Here is a 16,180-nt window from a genome sequence, read left to right as displayed (position 1 = left end):
TCGTCCATTGTTAATATTCATCATTATTTTATGTCATTAAGAAAGATAAAATACTGTATCATTAAGTTCACAGGAGAGACTTGATGCCAAAGAGGTAAAATCAACACACACGTGAACTTGTTAGGCTATCATAGCAAACTCTTACGATGCAGGGCTGACAGCAGTGGCCATCAACAAGCTGTGAGGTTCTAGATGAAACGCTAAAAACTCTCTGCAATGCAATTTTTAAAAAATTTTTATTGGGGAGTATTGGGGAACAGTGTGTTTTTCAGGACCCATCAGCTCCAAGTCAAGTCGTTGTCTTCAATCTAGTTGTGGAGGGCGCAGCTCACTGGGCCATGTGGGAATCGAGCCAACGACCTGGCGTTATGAGCACTGCGCTCTAACCACTGAGCCAACCGGCCACCCTAGAATGCAATTTTATATTTGGTAAAATGAAGAGGTTGAATTTTATGGTCTCTAAGCAAAAATTTGGTCCTAAAAAATGTTATGCCTTAGATTTCTCATTTGATTTCAATGGACTTTTGATAATCTCAGTGACATATAAATGTTAAATTCAAAATCTGCTGTAATTAAGAATATAATTTTTTATATCTGAAGAAAACTTAACATTGTTTAGGGAAAATACAAGGTAAGCGTTTTTAGAAAAATCTGCCCCGATATTTCTATCTACATACAGTTGAATAATTTAAAAGTACCTTTAATGTAAAGGATATATAAATCAATTTAATATAAAATCTAGTCTAATTCTGAGAACAATGTAGTTCCCCAGAATAATGGAGCAGACAGACCAGTCAAATCACAGTGTATTAGGGACAACGCTCACATTTCTTACCACTGGGCCCTTACAGTCTAGACTTGAAAGCTCAGACCAAAAAATGCTTTGAAAGGTAAGTTACAGGGGAAGAAAAGAGGAAAAATACCAACACATTGTTGCAGCTCCCAAGTTAAAAAAACAAACAAACAAAAAAACACTTACCTTTGTGAACAGCGAAAACAACAAAAAAACAAACTAGGTTTCCCATGACACTATTTTATAGTAGGTATTTTGTGTGTTTTTATTTATTTTTGTATTATTAGCTTCAGGTGTACAAAACAATGTAAGAGTTAGACATTTACACTCCTCACAAAGTGATAACCCCCCCCCCCGAATCTACTATCTACTACCCTTCTGACATGGTATATAGCTCTTACAGTATATAGTAGGTATTTTGAATCTTTTATTCTCTCTCTCTCTCTCTCTGTTTCTCTCCCTCTCCCTCCCTCTCCCCCCCCTCCCCCTCTCTCTCTCTCACACACACACACACACACACACACACACACACACACAGAGTTGTATTTTCTACATCAGCCCAATTCTTTTGTTCAGCACTGAAGCATGTTTATGGTGAAACAAGCTCATAAATTTTCCATAGGAAATTTTAACTGAAAAAATGTAAATGCTTACTGCAAATGCTGTATATTTGATATTTTATCTTTACGGTAAAAAAAAAAATAGAGCCTTTTGTTAAAAGACATTGAGAAAATTTCTTGTCACTTGCTAAAAATCCCCAAATCCAAATCACAAGCAAATCCACTTAAGTTCAAGTGCAATGTCACAAATAACAGGTTTAAATATTCTCATTTGAGTCTCTAAAAAGACTACACCAATGTGAAATGTGTGACTTTTTATGAAAGAAAATTCCACACACCTCGTTCCTTTCTCTTTAGGTTTTCCCAGTGATAATTTACTTACAAAAAAAAATGATACTAATTCAATATACATTATTCTCCAAAAGATGACAGTGTTATTCAGTATTAAGCCTGCCTTACTAAGTAAAACTTAACAGGTATTTAGAAATGGATAAAAACTCACACTCAGCTGGAGAAGGAAACATTTGGATTTGATTAACTTCCAAGAGGAAATTCAATTTATTCGGAGGAATTTTAATTACGTCAAAGAATATACATGAAAATCTTTTCCCAACAAATTCCTTCCCTGATACAGTTAAATGCAAATTATCTTTTCCCAGTCTTACTCCAGAAAGCTCCTGCATACATAGCTGATACGCCACCTACTGCAAAACTGAGCTGACCGAGCAGGCGATGCAGCTAGCATTTCCATTCCACCACCAGGCTGGAGCTGAATAAAGGCGTGTTTGTGTGGCAGGGTTTCTGTTTTAAAAATCTCAAGGCCAAGAAGAAGAAGCTGAAATAGAATTTGCAAAAATGGAGCGTAAAATAAACAGAAGAGAAAAAGAAAAGGAATATGAAGGGAAACACAACAGCCTGGAAGATGCCGACCAGGGAAAGAACTGCAAATCCACACTGATGACTCTCAACGTTGGTGGATATTTGTACATTACTCAAAAACAAACACTGACCAAGTACCCTGACACTTTCCTTGAAGGCATAGTAAATGGAAAAATCCTCTGCCCGTGTGATGCTGATGGCCATTATTTCATAGACAGGGATGGGCTCCTCTTCAGGCATGTCCTAAACTTCCTACGGAATGGAGAACTTCTGCTGCCCGAAGGGTTTCGAGAAAACCAACTTCTCGCACAAGAGGCAGAATTCTTTCAGCTCAAGGGACTGGCAGAGGAAGTGAAATCCAGGTGGGAGAAAGAACAGCTAACAACCAGAGAGACTACTTTCTTGGAAATAACAGATAACCACGATCGCTCACAGGGACTGAGAATCTTCTGTAACGCTCCTGATTTCATATCAAAAATAAAATCACGCATTGTCCTGGTGTCCAAAAGCAGGCTGGATGGATTTCCGGAGGAGTTCTCCGTATCGTCAAATATCATTCAATTTAAATACTTCATAAAGTCTGAAAATGGCACTCGACTTGTACTGAAGGAAGATAACACCTTTGTCTGCACCTTGGAAACTCTTAAGTTTGAGGCTATCATGATGGCATTAAAGTGTGGTTTTCGGCTGCTGACCAGCCTGGACTGCTCCAAAGGGTCAATTGTTCACAGCGACGCCCTTCATTTTATCAAGTGATTACCTGGGTCACAAACAAAGGCGACAGACAAGCATGCAGCCAGCTCGCTTCGGAAAACCACAGCATCAAAGGCATCCCATCCCAAGTAACTCCCAGCTAGCTGTGTACTCAGAGCCCTGCTGCTACTCAATTACTGGGAGCTAACGGTATGTAAATTCCATTGCTCAAGATGTCCTTCCCTAGGGTTTCCTGCTGGTCGGACTCTTACACTCAAAATGAAAACAGTGATCTATACATTGTAAATAAAGACGGAATGCTTTTTTGCTATTTGTTTATTTTTCCTTAAGCTGTCGTTCAATCAGAATGTCTTGGTGACTTCCACAGTAAACAAGCATGTACATTATCGTTCATGTTAAGTAAATGGTAATAAAATATTTTAAGGGGCTATAAGATTTAAAATACTTTCTCCCTATGGCAAAAATCTACAAAGAAACTGAACTGGTAAAATTAACCATTGAGAGCAAAATGTGCAGATCTACTAAAACAGAGCACAGTGAAACCAAATGAGATTGTAAGACGGTATTAAAGCTACTGATTTAATTTTTAATGGCAGGCACCAAGAGCTTATTCATAGTTTCTGTAACCGCATACCAGAATTACAGCTGAATTGATATACTGCTGAACATTCCTAGAAAACTGCCTGATGAAAATAAAAAAATAAAAATAAAAGCACTACTAGCTTCTTTGCTTGTATCAATAATTACAATAAAAAGTTACGTGTGTTACTTTTAAAACAAATATACCCCTTGATGATTTCACACATTATTATGCACCGATGTAGTCAACAGGCAGGCTACAGTAAACCTGGCTGGTCCTGCAAGTGACAAAAACCAGCGAATTTATTTCTCGGCAGGCTGCACTCCAACACAGCATGGAATTAGAATAATACAGAGCTCATTTTCACAATCACCCTAAGTGTCTATTCATTTTTCAAGCTCAAAAATGTTAAATGAGCATCACTAAACATTATTCTTATGCAAGAACTTCATTGATTCTTTGCAGTACCAATTTAGGTGCTAAATCTCAGACTCACCAGTTGTGTTCAATTTCTTCATGCTAAACAAGAAGTTATTTTTTTAAAAAATTAAGTTGTACATGTGGCTGTCTCAATGAAATGATCTAGACACTTGGCTTTAAACGTGAGTGCATTTATTTCTTCCCAATTAGCAGCTAAATCATTTCTATGCCACTTATTTTCTTTGGATTCTAAGAACAAATTACATCTTCTATTTGCTTCTTTAAAATTTAACCATTAAATCTGGTAACTAAATCTTAATTTTAATAAACTTCAACAAAAGATTTCTAAAAATCTTGACTGAGGTTACATAAATTAGCATACATACAAAAAGCTGGGTCACACATATAAATTTAGAATAAATTAGCAGCAAAGCTGATACTCTCAGAATTACAACTGACTTCCAGCTACAACATCTAAGGTAATACAAAAGTTGGCTGCCCATACTAAAAAAAATATTTTAAAATCTATTATACGAAGAAGTCCTTTTAAAAAATCCACATTAAAAAAAGCAGTCCACATCAACCACACAATCTTCTTTTATGTGTAACAAGAAAAAAACTGTGTTTTACTAAAACATCAAATTTTCTCTTATATGCTTAAAAATGGCTTACCCAGGATTTAAAGGAACTATGAAAACAGAAAAAATAGTAAGATTTTAGCAGTTTCTATAATTGAACTGTGTATATACCTATCCAGTTTGTGAGTGGCATTTGGACTTTGGTAACTACAAACATGGCAGTGATTTAAAGTCAAATCAAGATTTTCTCTAACAGGATTGCATTTCAGATAATAAAAATAACCCTGACATATCTTTTTACAGGAGACAATAATTGAATAAATCTCCTTAGAACTATTATAAGTAAGGTTTTTGCATCCATTCACAAGAGAATTTAACTGTGAGAACAAAATTATTATTGATGGAAACAACTACTTAAAGAAATCTGTCCTTCATTTTTATGTCTGTCTGAAAAAATCGTATGTGGATGTATTTAATTCCTTCTTAAGCTTTTGATAAATCATGATATCCTAAAACAACAAGTAAATTTTGATTATATTGATTACTCTTATATAACTTTTCATAAATGTACCTTTTAAGATTCAAAATTACTTACACTTGGATTTACATATTCAAGTGCCTAAATACTGTACTGTACGTGTATAGAAAATATCTATTTTTTAAATTCTGCTATTTAAAAAAAATACTTAGAAATACTTTCCTTTCAAAAAACTCAAGAAATCATACAAAGTGCCAATTGTAAGTCACAGTGAAGCTGTCATAATATTTTTGTTTGCACTGACTGAAGAATTTCTTCCTCAAATCTTTCTTCCAAGGAATAAATCACAGTGACTTTTTTCTTCTTTTTCAGAAGAAAGGTTAAAAAAAATAACGGTAGGCTACTATACCTGCCATGAGCCATACATATATTCTTGTATTAGGAATTACCCCATACAGTGAGTCCTTAAAATATGAAAAATAAAACATAGCTTCTGGTGTACTATATTTCTAAAATGTCTATGGCAGCACACAGAACAAATGAAACACTTATGAGACTTTTCAAATAATACAAGATGACTACTATCCCAGACTGAAGATGATACTGATTAAGCTTGTTCAGTTAATTTTTTTTAAGAAAATTACTTATACTTCAAATGCTATTTTAAGATGATAATGAAAGGTAACACTGTTTTATCACATGGCAGATACCATGCTGCGAACATACATTATCTCAATTAATTCTCACGCTGACACTAAGAAAGGTACTATTATTCTTTCCTTCTTACAGACGAAGAAACAGACACAGAGGGCTAAGACCCTGCTAAGATCACAGTTCCTAGGAGGTAAAGGTGGAGCCAAGCTTTGAAACCCAGGTGTAGGTAGCAGTTCCAGAGCGAGCAGGAACTACAGAGCAAAAGCAGGTGGCTTTTGCAGGCCACCTATCTCTCTCACACCTAGAAAGTGGCATAAAACAGGCATTCATAACACACGTGCTGATTACAGAATAGCAAAATACAGGTATGCCTCACTTGATAAAACCTCACAGTGCAGGAACTCTTAAAATGTTGAGTGAAAAACTAGATTTTGGGAAGGCAAATAATATTTTTAATGTCATGTCATGTCACTTAAAGAACATCACCTGAATCATCTCACAAGGGTAAAGAATACCCCAAGTCTATCTATTGGTTGACCCAGATGTTCACACACCAGGTTACCTGAAAAGGAGGTGAACTTCAGGACTCGTCCAGCCCACCTAACGGACAGATTATGAAGGAAAACTGTGGCACAGGGAAACACACGCGGACTCGAGTCCAACTTGGGTTCAAGTTCGATTAACTTCCACTAACTTGGTCACGTGACTGGAAGCAAGACTCTGAGCTTCTTTGAACGTCAACACCCTCACGGTGAAATGAAGATCATCACGCTTAGTTGATAGAGCTTTCTGAAGGCTACAAATGATAAATGATATGCAAAGTGCCTCACCCACCACAGACTTTCAATAAGCCTTGGTTATTATCTTATCTAGTGTAAAGGTATCTTCCTGACATAACCATGAATAACAGGCACAAAAACACACACATTAATTAGACTTTCTATTTAGACAAGAACAGAATGGAGACCTTCTAACAAATGCATGCTTAATATTGTATCATATATAAATGTTAACACTATCTCTTGCTATTACAGAACAAAAAAATATATATATTGTAAAATTCACTAGATGATGGGTATACAGAAAAATAACAAAGTTAGATATAAAAATTTAACAGTTAACTCTGAGGTGTTTAGTGAAGCCAAAGGCTATGCATTAAGTAAATTCATTCCCAGTCTTCATTCTGTGTCACGCTAAGACTTTAAACGTAACTAAAGTATGTAATAAAACATTTTTAAGTAGAATTCATTTTAATTATCTTTTAAAAAATGAATATGTACCAAAACAATGATCTTTTTGGTTTAAGGCAGTGGGCAAGAAAAGCAGTTGAGAATTTAAAAATCAAAGTAAAAGAGACATATCAACTCTACCAATGTTAAGAATTCCCAATGAAGTAAAAAAGCTGTAACCTCTTCTACAGAAACTAATGGTTTCTCAACATGGGAACCACCACTATTTACCTCCCTCTTCCCTTCAAAGAGAGCATCTCTGGTTGTTTCTCTGAGTTTTAGGAATTACGATATTATAAAGGACACTTCCCTGAAAAGTGTATGCATGGGTGGAAAGGTAAGAAAAGGGAGACATGCTGGCACCCCGACCTTTGAGTCTACCTTGCCCTGCCCATACCCTGCGGGCCACTGGGCAGCAGACAGTACTAGTACTTCCCGTGCACTGTCTCCTCTAAAGCGAGGTGCAGAGAGTGCCCTTTACCTCCCCAATACCCAGCCTTCTGCTCTTTGTTATTCACTGAATCCTGACTCGGTGTGGCAGTTGTACCCGGATCAAAACCTGTAATTCCCAGTGTTCTGTGGCCAAGTACTAAGTTCCGCCCAATGGAATGCAAGCAAAACTCACAGGGTGTGATTTTGGATACGGTCCTGTACAGGGTGTCGGAGCCAGGTGAGCGCTCTGTGTGGCCCTGCCGCCTCCGTCTTGCTGCCTGGGGTGCGGGCGTCATAGCTGTACCTGCACACGCCCTCCAGCACCACTGTGAGGACGGAAGCCACAAGCTCCTGAGGGCAGACCATTGCTGAAAACCATGGGACAGCCATACACACCTGACTGCTTACCTCGGAATTAATTTTGCAAAGAAGAAAAGTATGTTTAGATCACTGCTGTTTCGGAACGTCTGTCAATCCTAACAGGGAGAAGTGGGTAGAACCCGTTTTACACATGAGAAAGAGACCCACACAATTAAGCAACTTGCAGCCTCCCAAGTGCCAAGCTTTAAACACTGTGTGACACCCCCTTCGGATTAGACCTGGGAGCTCAGTGAGGGACTTGGCAGAAGAGTCGGGCCTTGAAAATGGGCAGGATGATGCTGACGAAGGTTGGCCGCTCCATTCATACGAATAGGTTGAGGACTGGCTTACAATACTGGAATATGCCAAAGTTAACCGAGAGGGAATCCACTCAGTCTGGTGAGTTTGAGATGAGAAAAAACTAGGACAGAGAACCCATTTCAAGTAGGCAAAGGAACAACTTTCCGGATTTCTGTGGCATTATACGCCCCGCCCTCGCATTGGGGTGGGGGGAAGTGTGAGGCTGGCTGGAGAAGCGCACTAACCCCCTTCATTTCCCGGCAGTATCAAGCAATTAAACATGCTGAAGATCCAAAGCATCCGGTATGCGGCTTGAGTCTTTTGGGAGGGAGCAAAGTAAGAAAACTAGGGAAAGGAAACAGAGCCTGAAAAACTGCACTGGTGAAAGCTGAAAGACAGACGTGACCAATTTTTTAGAAAGAAAAGGGATAAACGAAGAAAGTTACCTAAGAAGCTTCCCCCAGACAGAGAGAGGGTTTGGAGCCTTAAGCAGCAGGGCAGCTGTTTGTTCTTTAAGTAGCTAGTATTATTACTTTCAGGTAATAAACTATTCTAAACTAATAAGCCTGTGGTGAACAAATAATTAGACATTTCCCCCAAGAACATGGCAACAGAAGGATCGAGAAGAGCTACTGCTAGCTTCTTACACTTAAGTTAAAATACTGAGGCACCAATGCTAAAGCTCACGTACTTTAAAAAAAAAAACAAAAACAAAACAGATCAAAAGTGACCCAAAGGAAAATGGTAGGTGAGTTTTTCGGGTGCTATAACCAGAATCTGATGATCCTTTAGGAAGCAATACCCACTCATCCACAGAAAGATTTCTTTATATTTACATCTAAATAAGTACTCATTGTTTTTGTATTACACAGGTTTAAAAGATAAAATATATAAAGTTATTGTTGCTTAAAACCTTATTTTCCACAGCCACCTCGGAGGCAAATTGTTTATAAATCATTAGAAGACTTAAACACGAAAATACACATGTAGAAGAATCCACTGGAAGGAAAAAGTGTTTTGAAAATCGGCTAACTAATAAATGAAAGATGTCAACCAAAACCAATACGGTTAGAGAGCCCCGACTGTCGCCTTGGAACCCAGGCGTCTTTTAGCTTCTAGTCATTTATAGTGAGGGTATGAACTAATCAAACAGGATGAAGACAGACAGAACTGCTCATATTCCAAAGCTCTCAAGAAGGATGCCTGCTAGCCTAGTCCCTACCAATGTCTTATAAAATCAAACAGAGAAGGACAGGCCCAATGGCAGTGCTTGGTCAGTCGTTCTGGACTGACCCCCCAGCTTGCTAAAGCTGCTAATATCTTCTGCTGGGCTTCACATTAATGGCACATTTCTTTTGAATTTTCCTGTAAGTTTTTACAGGCCAAGGCAATTCATTTTCTTAGACCCATATTTGTATACACTGGACAATTATTTCAAACTGTCTTTGTAGCCTAAGACCCTTCCTTACCTTTAGTCTATTGCTCATCTCTGTTCAAAATCCTAGCCCTCACAATGAGGGGCTCATATTACACATGTAGAAAAACAATGACGACGACAATAATAAATATAAAAGAATAAAATAAAGAATAAAAGACCACTACTATTTACTGAGCAGTAACTAGTGCCAGGAACTTTTGTTATTGCTACATCTAATTTACAAGTGGAAAAACTGAAGTTTGGGGGGGGTGGGGAGGAAGTGTCTAAGGTTTCCCAACTCCGGAGAGACTGAGGAGGGTTTTAACTCATCAATCAAGCCAGGTTCTAGAACCCACTCTTAAACACTACAGCAAGTTCTCCCTTTAGCTTTGAAAAGTAGAAAACTGTATTTTTTTAGCACCATCTATGTAAAACAGTGTTCAAACAACTTTATAATATAAATATGATTGTTTTTAAGAACATTAGAAAGAAATGTTTATATATGTTAGAGGCTGACATATTTAAAACACTCTTAGCTATTTGTTCAAGGATTCCCCCAAAACCTCTCTGAGCCAAGCTTTTTTTCACACTGATACATTATTTTAGAGAGTAGCAATGAAGTTCCTTGAAACTACTATGAGGGGGCGGCTGGATTGCTCAGGTGGTTAGAGCGCAAGCTCTGAACGAGGTTGCCCGTTTCGATACCCTTCCCGCAGGTTCGATTCCCACGTGGGATGGTGGGCTGCGCCCCCTGCAACTAGACTGAAGGACAACGACTTGGAGCTGATGGGCCCTGGAGAAATACACTGTCCCCCAATATTGCCCAATAAAAATTTCAAAAAAGAAAAGAAAAGAATATTGTATCATAAACTTCAAAGTTGCTAACAGATCTTAATTGTTCTCATTACGAAAAAAAAGAAATAAAAAAAAAACCTACTATGAATAAGAAAATAAATTCCAAGCTGCAGTTAGTTGAAATGTGTGACCTTTTCATTCTGAGGCAACCAGCGAGAAGGGAGTGAGGTGTAGGAAGCGAACTGATCCCAGATATACGAATATGACTTTTGTTTTTTATGACTATATATGGCAAGGATCACTTAAGAGATGGGCAACTGACTAGTACAAAAATACACTTTTAAACAAAAAGTCGTGCCGTCAGCATGTCGCTGTACCCGTCTGAAGAAAACATTGAGATACATGAAAATTTAATTAAACAATTTTTACTGAATAAAAATTTATTAAAGAAATGCATTAAGGTAATTAACGGACCTCAACTATATAAGCCTGCAAAAAAGTCAATTCATTTCACTACAAACATACACAACTAGAGAAAATTAAAATGAGCACTAATTTTTTATATGCTATATGTAATACTGACCAAATTAAATCACAGCTTATAATTAAGACAAAATGTACTTATTAAAAATTAGATGTCAAAATTATTTCTTTTGATATCAAAGGAAATAAAGACAGGAAGTGTGGAGTGGAAAAAAAGTATAGTTCAATAAGTAAATCAATTCTACAGTAGCATTTAGTGTACAGTCAGCTTAAAATAAACATTTATTAATCACCTAGTACCCATTGAGGAAAAGAGTTAACTGTATAAAATATATTATTTATTTTCTCAATATAAAATTATAAATATGTATCTAAAATAGACACTAAATGCTGAGTCTAAAATGGAAACTAAAAGTCCACAGTGGAGCTGAAAAGAAACTGCAAATTTTGTTTATTTATTTTATTTATTTTTTTTTTTGAGAGCCCACTGGCCCATGTGGGAATCGAACCAGCAGCCTTTGGAGTTAGGAGCACGGAGCTCTAACCGCCTGCGCCACCGGGCCGGCCAGAAACTGCAAATTTTGTAAAAGTCACCCATAGGCCTTTTTTGAAACGAAAAATGAGAGGATCTAATGTTGAAATCTAGACAATGAAGGGATAAATGAAAATAATTCAGGAATAAGAGGGCCTGATTAGAAGACTAGAAGAAAGTACAAATTTATTTCAAATTAATCCTAAGGTTAAACAGCAAGGGAATTAGTTGTAGAACAAAATGTTAACTTTAAAACCTTGATAAAGTGAAAATACAACGAATAAAAATTGAGGAATTGTGGTTTGAGGAAAACAATGTCCTAATTTTTATAACAGCATCAACAGATTGTCAAAAAGTGAAACCTTTTTGTAGTTAAAAAAAATAAATAACATAATGCTCCAATCCCTTAATTCCTCCTCCCTCGCATTCACACCCTCCGCCCTCCACTTGAGAACTCTTTATTTCTTGTGGAAAAGAAATATTTATTTGATATTCAACAGTTCTTTCTGTTCTCTTTCTTCTGTTACTTCAAGTAAATTAACTATACTTGTTCCTATTCATCAGGGCTAGGTTATTTAGATCAAATCTACCACTGAAAACAACTATAAAAGCTGACTAAGATGTTAAAAGCATCCAAAAGACCACAAGATAATAAGTAATCACCAAGCTCCAAATATAGGGAAAACAAGAATCCCCAAGATCATGGGCCAATCCAAACGAGACCCTTTGTTCAGTCTCTCAAGGTTTGGTGTGTATGTGTTGGGGGGAGAGCAGAACTCCAAGTCCAGACAGAGGCAGCACAGGTGGAAAGCCTAACAGGAGTTCCTTACCTTAAAAACAAACAAACAATCCAAAGGCGTATGCCTTCTGAGGGGAGGCAGGGCCTGGAAAAGTCCCTGATGACGTGTAACTAGGATGACCATAGGTCCTAGTCTGCCAACACAGTATATAGTTTATAACACACCGTTTCACTCTCACGAATGTTTCTGTTTGGATGGTAAGTTACACGGTCACCAAAGAGTCACCTAGTTTCAATCCTCTGGCTATCCTACCAGAGACGTGTCAAGCCTTGAGCAGACTGACCCTGAAGATAACTGCCAAGAATTTCTCTGTCCCTGTAGGAGGAAAATTGTCATGGATTCAAAAAAGAACCAAAGAGGACATCTCGAAATAAAAAAATACAGTAAGTAAAATTTAAACCTCACTGGATAAGCTTAAAAGGCAGATTAGACACAACTGAAGAAAGCTTTAGTGAGCTGGAATACAGGAAAAAGAAATTTTCCAGAATATAGCATGGGAAGAAAAATGAAAAAAATCACAAGAGAGAGATATCACTTCTCTCCGGCCCTTTCCCCCAAACCTTTCCTTGAGCAGCTCTGTTAAGTCTTTGAGATTCCCGGCACCACAGCCCCTGTCTCCTGCCCGTCCTCAATGCTCCCAAAGCATTTTCACCGAGATTCGGCTGTCAGGAGCTACCCAAGCCCGTTATGAGGAGGGGAAGCAGCCAGCATCAGAGCTGGATTCACACACAATAGCCCCACGTCTCCTCACTCCGCACTGGCAGTTGTCCGAATCCGTCGTGCTTGCAAACGTCTGCGTGCTGTTTTAGTGTGCAACATGCACACTTTGCCAGCTTAAGGCAGACCCCTCACGAATACTTCAGGTCTTAACTCAGATGCTAGATTCTCAGTGCTGCTTCTCACCCATCCAGCATTAACGGGTTGCTTCCTCTCTTTTGCTCCCATGAAACCCCTCTCTCTTCCACCCCCTTTTAGACACTAACTCTGAGGACAGCAACTGTGTGTCTCTTCAAAATATTTGGGTCTTAGCATAATAACAGTCTGGTAATTGATGGTCAAATTAAATCTGCTCAAATCACCTGGCATTACTGTTCCTCCCAGAATAATTGAGGATCATGTGACAGAACCGTGACACAAGTTTGTAAAGCACTGTACAAATGATAAGTATTTATAGACCACACTGTTTTTTAGAGAGTGCTTTGCATCCTAAATTATAGTTGGGAAACATAAATACCCCACTAGTCTGCACTGTTACATTTCTTAATTCCCTAACTAAATAAATGATATGATTCCATCCCTAAAATGGGTCTGGTGACCTTCAGGAATGTTAAGATTCCCACTCCAGGATTTTTTTATCTGATACAGAACGAGTATCAGAATGCTTTGCAACAGTCACGCAGATCCCAAAGTACTTAAACTTGTTTATTTTAAAGTTTTGTCTTGACTCTTAAAGCAAGAACTACGTAACACATTACTGTTCTGCTCTGCGTCCAAATGGAGATAACTTGGCTTTTTCCTCATCTCTTCACTTCTTTCCTGTCCTTTCCATGGCAGGAAGGACATGGACAGAGTAAGAACACTGGTCTCTAGTTCTACTTCTCAGAAATATTTAAAATAATTCTGCTACTTCAAAAAAGAAGACTGGGCTGAAATCAGACAGTCTCAAATCCAAATGTTTTCAGGGATGGGGAAGGTGAAATAAGTATGTAAAACAAGTAAATAGGAAATAAGAGATAATGGTTACTATTCTGGCCATTGGAGAAGGAATGCCCTAAATCATCAATATTTATTAAAAACAAAACAAAACAAATGAAACAGGCCTGCAGGCTGGATTCAGTTTCTTATCCCAGTAATGTTTTAGTATCCATAACACACATAAATTCATGAGTTATATTCCTGAGTTCACCCCCAGACCTGCTCATCTTTAAGTACTTTCATCTTCTATCTTTAACTCAAAGAAAAGAGTCATGAGAGATATGTTTTCCAAATCATAGAATCCACATCCGGGAGATATCAGTTTCAAAAGGCCAGACTTTGCTGGCCCCTATTTTACTCTGATAATAAACCGATGTAGTTTAATGTCTTGTTGCAAAACATCTTTGGTCTACTACTTAAAACTCCACTTTTAGTCTATGACTTTAATCTCTCAATATACTTTCCTTTCATCTGTGCAGCAAAGCCACTACTTTCAAGGCCAGAATTACTTTTAGTAAAATGAGTTCTCTTTCAACCAATATCCAACAACACACAATAGCAACTCCTCCTATTGAGAAATGTTCTGGGTCAGAAGGCAAGTGCCCTCCTCCACTGGTAACGTGAGAAAACTACTCTTTAAACAGCTCTATTTCTAATTATATAAATTAAGCCAGTAAGAGCCCCCTGGCCGAAGTCCATGCATGTACTACGCCCCAGTGATGCAGACGACAGGACAGACGAAACTGGGTGGCACAGTCATTCTCAGGTTCCCAATCAAATGTCATCTCGTAACTCACAGGGGCAGCTTCAGGAGAATGCCTAACCAAGACAGAAATAATAAACGGTAACTCCCCAGTCAGGGTGGGCCCTAGGCAGTGTCTGGTGTCCCTATAAGAAGAAACGTGGTCACATGGAGACACAGCAGAGGTGCGTGTGCACAGAGGATGACCACTGACCACGTAAAGAGGGCTGTCGCCTGCACACCCCGGAGAGAGGCCTCAGGAGATACCACACCTGCCAGCACCTTGAGCTTGGACGTGTAGTCTCCAGACTGTGAGGAAACAAATTTGTTGTTTAAGCCACCCACCCACTCCATGGTATTCTGTTATGGCAGCCCTAGCAAACTAATACAATGGGATTTAATCCCCGTGATCTCATTTTTTTTCCTGTCATCTAATTTTTTGAACCAACTAAGGTGAACGGATTTTCAGAAAAATGTGTGTTCTTCTTGTACTTTGCTTTCTTTGTTACTATTCTTATTGAAATAGAACCTACATTTAAGAAAAGTACACAAATCATAAGTTTACAGCTTTAATAAATTTTAATAAAATGAATATATCCATGTAACCATCACTCTGATCAAAATATAAAACAGTGGTAGCTGTGCTTTGATTAATTTATAGATTCAAGATTGAATTTTCTATACTTATCTCATATTTCCTGAGTAACTTTGCTTTCTTTCTAATATAGATTGTTTATTTTTTTTAACTTTCAAGCAGAGGTCTCATAGTGGGCACAACCAGTATCGTTTAGAAATAATGCAACATTAGAAACATTAAACTTCATTTAAAATTTTTTTCTTTTCCTCTTTTTTAACGAAGAGACTATGGTTATCTTTGGGAGACACACAGTCTGGTAAACTTTTACACAGGCTCCAATTAAATTTTCTTCCTCTCACTTAATACCTCTTAATATTTTTTTTTCTGACAAGACTTAGTAGCAAGTAAAGGCTTTTGTGGAAAATGAATGTCAGTTGAATCACTGATGCAGTTAATTTATTTGAATTATTTTCATGATTTTTATAGTCTTGAAATGAAACTGTTTCCAACAAATGATAGCTTTTTTCAGCTAATGAGGCACTGTGCATACAGAATTTTTTCCCTTGCAACTGTCTTCCTGACTAAATTATATTCTAATGGCTTTTAAGTAGTTATTTCAAAAAGCTGGAGAATATAGAGAATATGCATATCTGAAAGACTAGCAGCTGAAGTCAGAAAGAGGATCAGAGGCGGTATCCGAGAGAACCTTCTTGAGACCGTAATGACGATTCATGGCGGAACTGGAGAAGTCCAAAGGAAGAGAATGGTAGGACGCAAAGGACGTGTAATGAAAGCCCAGTGATGGCAGCAGCCACGTGGTCAGGCACAGAGTGGGAGCAGCCGGTTGTTGGAATGTTCTGCAGCACACAGCTGTGGGACGGCCGCTGGAACAGGCAGACATTAGGGGGGTGAGAGCACTGTCTGCTCTAAAACTGCCTGTTCCTTCCTACTTCACATCTACCTGAACCTCCGTCTCGTGCTGTCTGGGTCTATTACAGGATGCTTTACATGCAGTGTCCCTAGGAATCACATTAGGGTTTAAATCATTTGGCTGCACAGACACTCAGAAAAAAAAGGCTGAAAGACATCAGAGATCTCAAAACAAGACAGAAGCTGACTCTGAGACAAGGTTTTAACGTTCAGGTAGTTTATTTGCGAGGTG

The 16,180-nt window shown here is 38.1% G+C and overlaps 2 protein-coding genes across 2 annotated transcripts in view; one reads left to right on the top strand and one right to left on the bottom strand.

The window, feature by feature from the left end:
- GTF2F2 (general transcription factor IIF subunit 2) overlaps positions 1-16,180 on the bottom strand; it is a 125,256-nt gene that overhangs the window by 66,800 nt on the left and 42,276 nt on the right. The gene's annotated exons all lie outside the window — the stretch shown is intronic.
- Positions 2,079-3,131, top strand: KCTD4 (potassium channel tetramerization domain containing 4). The gene has a single exon (XM_081045982.1). The coding sequence runs from the start codon at positions 2,209-2,211 to the stop codon at positions 2,986-2,988; it is 780 nt and encodes a 259-aa protein (XP_080902108.1). The 5' UTR covers positions 2,079-2,208; the 3' UTR covers positions 2,989-3,131.

Source organism: Rhinolophus hipposideros, assembly GCF_964194185.1.
Source record: "Rhinolophus hipposideros genome assembly, chromosome: 4".
Lineage (NCBI taxonomy): Eukaryota > Metazoa > Chordata > Mammalia > Chiroptera > Rhinolophidae > Rhinolophus > Rhinolophus hipposideros.
The sequence above is the reverse complement of the archived record's forward strand: the minus strand, read 5'-3'. Positions and strand labels throughout refer to the sequence as shown.